We start from the raw sequence: 9,224 nt of genomic DNA on the forward strand, positions 1-9,224 counted from the left end.
CTCGTCCCCTCGTCCACTCGTCCCCTCATCCACTCGTCCCCTTGTCCTCGTCCCCTCGTCCACTCGTCCTCGTCCCCTCATCGTTCCTGAGGTTCTCAGTCAGGATCTGTTTCTTCTTGTAGAATATATATATATATATATATATATATATATATATATATATATCTATATATATATATATATATATATATATATATATATCTCTCTTCTTGTCTCTATCTCTTCCCCCCTTCTCTCTCTCTCTCTCTCTCTCTCTCTCTCTCTCTCGGCTCCAGGTGACTCGCGTCCTTCCCGCTGCACAGTGACGTCACTCCTCCACCAGGGGGCGTCAGGTGGAGGTGAGACAGGGGAACACGTGTGTTGTTGTTGTTGTTGTTGTTGTTGTTGTTGTTGTCATTACGTCATTAATCACAGGGAGTCTCGAGCAGCTGCAAAACAAACACAAAGCTGCACTTCATGTCACCGCCGTCATGGGTTTGTAATAAATAAATAAAAAACCGGAAACTAAAAACCTGCGTCAGTATCGTTTGGCCCCGGATGTAGACAGACTCCACGTGTAAATCAACCGTCAATCAAAAGGTTAGAGTCGTCCTTCATCGTGTAATTGGCTTAAGAGGGAGACGTGCTGTATGTTTCCCTCCAGGGGATCAAGGTTTCCAGTCAGCTTAGTTCATTCCTCTCGCGGCCTCATATGGCGGCTCGTTAAGCCTCTTACGCGCCGCGCAGCAGCTGCAGGGGAGCGGGCCAATCAGGAGCTCCCGCTGAGCGGAGAAACCCGACGGCTGCGCCACCGATCTCTGCCCCGACCCTACGCCCAAAACGCAGCGCCGCATCGTCGTTGCTTATTGCTTTGCAAACTTCAAAACCTAAAAAAAAAAAAAGAGGCAGAAACGGGGCCGAGCTCGTGGAGGAGATGCAGCGATTCTGAACCTCCAGGCAGCAACAACCCCAAATCCCGTCCGGACCGCCAGGGCCATGCTTCCCCTGGAGGGCGGGAGGCAGAAGCCGCGCTGCGTGTCGGAGCCGATGTGCGGGGCGGACAGCCCTCCGGTCCCGACGCGGCGCTTGAAGGGCCGGGACTTCTCCCTGAGCGCCATGCGCCGGCGGTCCGGCGCGGCGCCCGAGCGCAAGGTGAACTGCGTGCTCGTTGGAGACGGAGCCGTGGGCAAGACCAGCCTCATCGTGAGCTACACCACCAACGGGTACCCGGCGGAATATGTCCCCACGGCGTTTGACAACTTTACCGGTAAACGTCTGACGGCAATGTGGCTGATAGTGAGCGTTACGCACTAGCTTTACGCACAAGCTTTACGCACAACTGCATGTTAACGTTTAAGGCTTTTGTCTGTTTTCTCTTTTACTTCTTTACATTGTCAAGTGTGCCGTTGTACACCCCGCACGGCGGTGTCCACGTCCGCTTGGTTTGACCTCATTAAAGAGATGCATCACGTGCTTTCTTTATCCTCTCAGTGATGGTTGCGGTGGACGGAACACCGGTGAGACTGCAGCTCTGCGACACGGCCGGACAGGTGAGCTGCACCTGTTAGAGTGTGAATACATTACGCAGACTGACATTTAACACACATGCACACGTGGACAGATGTAAAAAGGTACATTCACTTATTTCTTCTTCTTCTTTTTTGTCTCTTTCTCGCCCTGCTTTGTCTCAACAGAAATGGGGGCTGGTTGATGAGACGATCAACGTAAGTCATCAGTGATCAATGAGTGTTCGGCACTAACGGCTGTGACATGTTTGCAGTTGTGTGTGTTTGTGTTGGTTTCCCTCATTGCAGTCTGCTTGCTGTCCTGGACTAAAACCCCTTTAGGAGAAGTTCCCTCCTGTGTCTCCGAAGCTTACAGCGCCCCCTGCAGGAGAACACAGACTCTGTCATTCAGAGGTTTTGCCCCCTCTGTCACCCTGTGCTCCATCGCCCTCTTCTGGTTGAGTGTTGATCATCCTGTCATCCAACCTTTGTCCTCTTAGCTTCCATTGGACCGATAAAACACGATCCAGGGCCTTTTTCAAACTAAAATATCACATCCAGTCTTCTGCATGAAGTCACGTCAGAGGATCGGCATCTCTTTCCAGTGACGGCGTTTAACTCTCAGGCCCCGAGGGGTCATTATTAGTCGATTTTCTCGAGTTGGCATAATTCCTTAAATTCACTTTTTAAGGCACTTTTACATAGGACACATACCCGTGTTTTACATCATAAATTGCATAACAATCTCAGCTCTCTATGTAATGAGGCGACATTGTCATAAGGCAAAAGTGTAAAGACAGAATATGACTCTAAAGCTGAAAAACAGAAACTCAATTTTTGGAAATTCTTCATATCACTTATGAAAACATAACCTTACTCATGTGATTGGACTGTTTTGGTGATGGAAATTGGTTTACCAAAGGTTTAGGTACACAAAAGACCACAGACCTCACTGTCGAGCAACTTTGAAGCGACTATTTGGAAGAAAAAGGGGGTTTTATGTGGCAGAAAGTATCCAGAAATCTGAGGCACAGATACAAACCTGCATGCAAACGAGAACCTAGTGGACAATTTGAGCTGAATTTGAGTGAATTAACCATAAAGTCTTTTTGCAAAAATAGATTCTCTGTTAATATTAGCACCCTAAAAACTTAGTCTGGCATACTCTGCATCTAAAGAGACCGGTTTTCAAATCAAACCTTTATTTTATGTGAGAAAAAAGAGAAGATCAGTTCATCTTTTGCAGTAAATCTACCCAGAATTAGTCAAATTCGTAACAGATTAATTCCGAACATCCAAAGCTTGTTTCCGATCCGTTAAACCCTTTATTATGTTTGCAAAAACAAACAGAGTGACACATCGACTATCTTTCCAAATCAAAAGATAATATAATATATATAATATCATACTGAAGTGGCACCTTGTGGCCTGTGTTCAGATTTATCTCAAGGTTTTTGGTTTTCTGTTGTGTTCCTTGTTTCATTCATTAAACTAGTTTTCCTGTTTTTTATTTTAAAGGGTACTCTCCTCAGGTTTCATGTTCGGTTTCACTTCCTGCTGTGTGTGTGTGTGTGTGTGTGTGTGTGTGTGTGTGTGTGTGTGTGTGTGTGTGTGTGTGTGTGTGTGTGTCAAATCCGGCTAAATTCTCCTTTTTCTGTGCTGTTGACCTCCATTTGAAACACATCGACGAGCCTCACTGTTGCACTGGGTGAACGTTCCTTCCCCACCATGAACACACACACACACACACACACACACACACACACACACACACACACACACTCCGTCCTGCTGCCACAAACACTCATTAAAGCACCAAATGTGGATTCATCCGCCGCTGAAAGTAGTCCCCAACAAACACTCTATTTCCTCCTGTTTGTTTGATAAAGAAGCGGCTATTTAAAAAATGAAAAATGCTCCTGAACAGACCGGTTGGGGAGCTTCGCAGGTACACATTGTTGTTTTTGTTGTCTGTTAGAGAGACGTAGAATAACACCTGCCTCGCCCACTTCCTTCTGACCTGGCCTCTCTGTTTGAAGGACGAGCTGGAGCTTCTCCGGCCTCTGTGCTACAAGAACGCCGACGTCTTCCTCCTCTGCTACAGCGTGGTCCGCCCCTGCTCCTTCCGCAGCCTGGTCCACCGGTGGGTGCCTGAGATCCGCCGGCACCGCCCCGGCGCCCCCCTGGTCCTCGTCGGCACCCAGCTGGACCTGCGGGAGGACGTCCAGGTGCTGATCCACCTGGCGCAGAACCGGCTGCGGCCGGTGGGCACCGAGGAGGGCCAGCGGCTCGCCCAGGAGCTCGGAGTGGTGGGCTTCGCCGAGTGCTCAGCGCTGACCCAGAAGAACCTGAAGGACGCCTTTGACTCAGCCATCTTGGCCAGCGTCCAGCAGGCGGACAGCTGCGCCAGCCAGCGGCAGACTCTGAGGAAGAAGACGCCCGACAAGATCAAGAGCCTCTCGGAGACCTGGTGGAGGAGGATCAACTGTCTGATGGCCGAGCAGAGCCGTGACTTCAAGTGAGCAGCTGGTATCTATGAAGCCGAGCCAGACGGGGTTCGGGATTATCGCCTCTGAGGTCAACGACAGAAATGCGGGTTGGAGGTTGCAGATGTGTCGGTGGACCCTCCCACCAGACACCCGAAAAGTCTTAGAATCGTAGGATGGAAACGGACATTGGATTTTTTTCCGTGTGCTACCGACACAGGAGAAAAAAAAATGGCGGTTGTTGGCGTAAAGTGTTGTCGCAGCTCACCGCGAAGACAGACAGAAGGACGCAGCTCCGGAGACGGACGGCCACCAGCCTGCCAAACGGCTCAAACCTGTAACCAAGTGTAGCATTAAAGCATGTCGGAGTTATCTCGCTAAATAACTAGCCAGCTGCTTGCTCGTTAGTTCGTTAGCTAGCTAGCGCTCAACCGTTGATATCAAAGTTCTTCCTCCGCTGTGGCAAGAGCGCGGGGATGAAGCGTTAAGTTGTTAAAGTAAAAGTCACTTCAGCGAGTCCGTTTCGCTTACACGGAGGTTTAGCGGAGGTTAGCCGCGCTGCAACGGTACGCGCAAAAATGGCCGCCACTCTGACCGCCCTGCTACGTTGATGTGAATGAGACTGTCCCTTCTGCTCCTGTTTCAGTTTCTATGTCTTTTTTTTGTTGCACTTTTTCCCAGTGCGTCGCCTGCTGTGAACGTGACATATTCACGCACAGGGAATGAACCAGACGGAGAGGTTGTCACCAGAGTTGCATTTTGGGAAGCGTAGTACCAAAAAAAAAAAAAATCTGGATACCTCGGCCTCCGCTGCTTCGATATGTTCTGAACTTTCTCGTATCTGTCTCTCGCACGTGATTCATTTGAGTCATCTGTTGTCAGCCAATCATGAATGCTTTTAATGAAATACTTTTGTGATGTGGGTGTAGCTCCGCCCGCCTGAGGCCTCCAGGAGGCTAAAACAAACCCCACACATATTACCAGACCTGGGTCTGGTAGTGTGGTTTGAATCTGGGGTTTGTTTTGACTCTTTCTCACTTTAAAACCCCCAAATTTACGTTATTTTTGTTTGTCGTCATTCATTTTTGTGTATTCATTCGTGGTTGTTTTCCTCGCTGCAGTCGATCATGGAACATGCTCAGAAGCCTTTGATTAAAGTTGATGAGATCTGTAAACTGTATCATTTCCATCCTCCTGCGTCTCCGGCGCTCGTGAAACAGCTGGTGTTGGAGCGTTAACAGGGATCAGGTGGCATCGATCGTCTCAGCAGCTCTTTGATCCTAAATCCGCTGACCCCGCCAGACCCGGACTTATACGGCGGACCTGCGAGCATTTAAAATGCATCCTGACCTCCGATACAGTTTTGAAGACAGGCAGAGTGTCTTCCAGTGACCTTCAGGGTCAGCGGGAACGCCGCCTCGCACTCGCTCGGCGTTCCCCTCGGATTCAGCGTCGCTCCTCCGCTGCTCTAATGGGAGCAGACAGGACCACCTGGGCCGGATTAAACCGGCATATGGAGCCCGGCTCTCGGCCCCACCGACGCCTCGCGCCTTCAGGAGGCAAGAGAGGCCGATTCCTCCACCTTCAAGGGTTTATCTCACCCTGAGAGCGAAGGAAATGTATTTATAGAACTATTTATGTGAACTGAGGTCACAAAATGGCGACACTGACTTACATTTATTCCCTGGTGACTTCTTCCCCAAACCTTACACGCTTACAAATTAAGGTTCAAACTAGATTTGCATTTAGGTTTGTTTTATTGAGACCTTTTCCATTTTTGGATTTGCATCAAACAGAAACCAAAAAGTGTGATAATCATCAAAAACGTATTCATCGTTTATAATTTATTTATTTAAAAAAAGAATATATTTTATTAAGTATGTTGCGAAACAGAATCAAGTCTCAACAACCTGGACTGAACTGATATGAAATCATGTGATAAGAAGTTATAGTTTCTAAGCAGTTTATCATAAATCTGGAGTATTAAACCACCAGTAAAATCACATCCAATTCAATAAATAAAATGTTTTGATTCTACACTATTGTCCCGTTGACTTCCTCGGTTTCCTGCAGCATCCTGTAATAATTGTTGTGAAATATATTTTGTGTTAAGTGTTTTTATGTAAGTAGACCATTTATTTTATGAATTACATTTTATTTCTGCCCTTTGACCTTTAAATCCCATGAAGGAAGACTGCATCTGATGGTGATCAGTATTTATTAAAAGCAATTCATTACATCAAAGTTAAATCATGCACTTCTGTATGTAACGTACCTGCACAGGTACAAATAAAGCTTGCATTATGAATATTCTGCTACATGTCGCTGCTTCCAAAAAACTACATGGCAAGGAAGGTTTATCTATAAAGCTCATTTCAGCAACAAAGCAATTCAAAGCTCTAAATAAAAGAACATTGAAGTACAATTAAACAGAGGGATTAAAGAGATTAAAATAACAACTGTTGCTGTAACGTCGTAAAGACCTGAGATAATAACTTTTGGTGCTGAAGGTGAATATGTCCACTTCAGTGTTCTTCTCTCTGTTTCCATCCAGGTGAGTCTCCCTCTGGTTTCACTGCATCTGAAGAAAAACACATGAAGTTATTTCTCAGAAACATAAGTAGGAAGTTGTTTTGAGTCGAGGTCTTTTCCCCCCATGCAGCAGACTGAAACCTGGCTCACCTTCACATCTGGCTTTCCTGCTCCTCGGTGTCTTCTGGCTGAGCTGCCGTGTCTGAGATGTTATCATACACGGGAAAAACGTCCAACTGATGGGGAGAGACAACAAAGTCAAAGGCCCGATGGATGGCATTCAGAAACATGTGACCCTTTGTGAAGCCGCTCCCTAGAACGACCGCTGGACAATCCTTCATTAGCAACTGTAGCTAGAGGAGCAGAACCTGTTGAGCCTCCAGCGCTGTGTTTGAAACCTGGAAGTCCGACTGCAGATATCCTCAAAGTTTAGATTACAGAGTCTCAGTCTCAGTACTCTACGCTAGAGGAGAGTTGTGAGTTATGGATTAACAGTGTGAAAGCTCTCAATTATAGCTGAGTCCTTCATTTTCTGCAAGATAAGATACTGATTAACATCTTAGCATTAGTTAGCTAGTTTAGGACGTTAGCCAACAAAAAATTACTAAACCTAACTAAGTATTTAACAATCTTTTCCTGAACCTAACTAAGTTGTGTTGTTGGCTAAACCTAGCTAAGTAGTGCTGTTAGCAAAAGCTAACTAAGTAGTGTTGTTGCCTAAATTTAACTAAGTATCGTTGCTGGCTAAACCTAACTAAGTAATGTTGTTGGCTAAACCTAACTAAGTAGTGCTGTTAGCAAAAGCTAACTAAGTAGTGTTGTTGCCTAAATTTAACTAAGTATCGTTGCTGGCTAAACCTAACTAAGTAGTGTTGTTGGCTAAACCTAACTAAGTAGTGTTGTTGGCTCAACCTAACTAAGTAATGTTCTTGGCTAAACCTAACTATGTAGTGTTGTTGGCTAAACGTAACTAAGTAGTGTTGTTGGCTCAACCTAACTAAGTAGTGCTGTTGGCTAAACCTAACTATGTAGTGTTGTTGGCTAAACGTAACTAAGTAGTGTTGTTGGCTAAACCTGACTAAGTAGTGTTGTTGGCTAAACCTGACTAAGTAGTGTTGTTGGCTAAACCTGACTAAGTAGTGTTGTTGGCTAAACCTAACTAAGTAGTGTTGTTGGCTAAACCTGACTAAGTAGTGTTGTTGGCTAAACCTAACTAAGTAGTGTTGTTGGCTAAACCTGACTAAGTAGTGTTGTTGGCTCAACCTAACTAAGTAGTGTTGTTAGCTAAACCTAACTAAGTAGTGTTGTTGGCTAAACCTGACTAAGTAGTGTTGTTGGCTAAACCTAACTAAGTAGTGTTGTTGGCTAAACCTAACTAAGTAGTGTTGTTGGCTAAACCTAACTATGTAGTGTTGTTGGCTAAACGTAACTAAGTAGTGTTGTTGGCTAAACGTAACTAAGTAGTGCTGTTGGCTAAACCTAACTAAGTAGTGCTGTTGGCTAAACCTAACTAAGTAGTGTTGTTGGCTCAACCTAACTAAGTAATGTTGTTGGCTAAACCTAACTAAGTAGTGTTGTTGGCTAAACGTAACTAAGTAGTGTTGTTGCCTAAACCTAACTAAGTAGTGTCGTTGGCTAAACGTAACTAAGTAGTGTTGTTGGCTCAACCTAACTAAGTAGTGTTGTTGGCTAAACTTAACTAAGTAGTGCTATTGGCTAAACCTGACTATGTAGTGTTGTTGGCTCAACGTAACTAAGTAGTGTTGTTGGCTAAACCTGACTAAGTAGTGTTGTTTCCTAAACCTAACTAAGTAGTGTTGTTGGCTAAACTTAACTAAGTAGTGTTGTTGGCTAAACCTAACTAAGTAGTGTTGTTGCCTAAATTTAACTAAGTAGCGTCGTTGGCTAAACCTAACTAAGTAGTGTTGTTGGCTAAACCTAACTAAGTAGTGTTGTTGGCTAAACGTTACTAAGTAGTGTTGTTGGCTCAACCTAACTAAGTAGTGTTGTTGGCTAAACTTAACTAAGTAGTGTTGTTGGCTAAACCTAACTAAGTAGTGTTGTTGGCGCAACCTAACTAAGTAGTGTTGTTGGCTAAACCTGACTAAGTAGTGTTGTTGGCTAAACCTAACTAAGTAGTGTTGTTGGCTAAACCTAACTATGTAGTGTTGGTGGCTAAACGTAACTAAGTAGTGTTGTTGGCTAAACGTAACTAAGTAGTGCTGTTGGCTAAACCTAACTAAGTAGTGCTGTTGGCTAAACCTAACTAAGTAGTGTTGTTGGCTAAACCTAACTAAGTAGTGCTGTTGGCTAAACCTGACTAAGTAATGTTGTTGGCTAAAGCTAACTAAGTAGTGTTGTTGCCTAAACCTAACTAAGTAGTGTTGGCTAAACGTAACTCAGTAGTGTTGTTGGCTAAACCTAACTTAGTAATGTTGTTGGCTGAAACTAACTAAATTGTGTTGTTGGCTAAACCTAACTAAGTAGTGTTGTTGGCTAAACCTGACTAAGTAATGTTGTTGGCTAAACCTGACTAAGTAGTGTTGTTGGCTAAACCTGACTAAGTAGTGTTGCTAGCTAAATGTAACTAAGTAGTGTTGTTGGCTAGACCTAACTAAATTGTGTTGTTGGCTAAACCTAACTAAGTAGTGTTGCTAGCTAAATGTAACTAAGTAGTGTTGTTGGCTAAACCTAACTATCATATATTCTTTTAAATGCTCTT

General features: G+C 44.8%; 1 protein-coding gene across 1 annotated transcript; it reads left to right on the forward strand.

Annotated features, from left to right (window-relative positions):
- Positions 1–975: 975 nt before the first annotated feature.
- LOC137798723 (rho-related GTP-binding protein RhoU-like) lies at positions 976–4,006 on the forward strand. The gene is made up of 3 exons (XM_068595637.1): positions 976–1,246; positions 1,471–1,529; positions 3,524–4,006. Exons 1-3 carry the CDS (start codon positions 976–978, stop codon positions 4,004–4,006), a joined length of 813 nt encoding a protein of 270 aa, XP_068451738.1.
- The last annotated feature ends 5,218 nt before the right edge of the window (positions 4,007–9,224 follow it).

The sequence above is a fragment of the Clinocottus analis genome, unplaced genomic scaffold, assembly GCF_023055335.1.
Source record: "Clinocottus analis isolate CAN_PGR_092001 unplaced genomic scaffold, fCliAna1.0.p SCAF_31, whole genome shotgun sequence".
Classification (NCBI taxonomy): Eukaryota; Metazoa; Chordata; class Actinopteri; order Perciformes; family Cottidae; genus Clinocottus; species Clinocottus analis.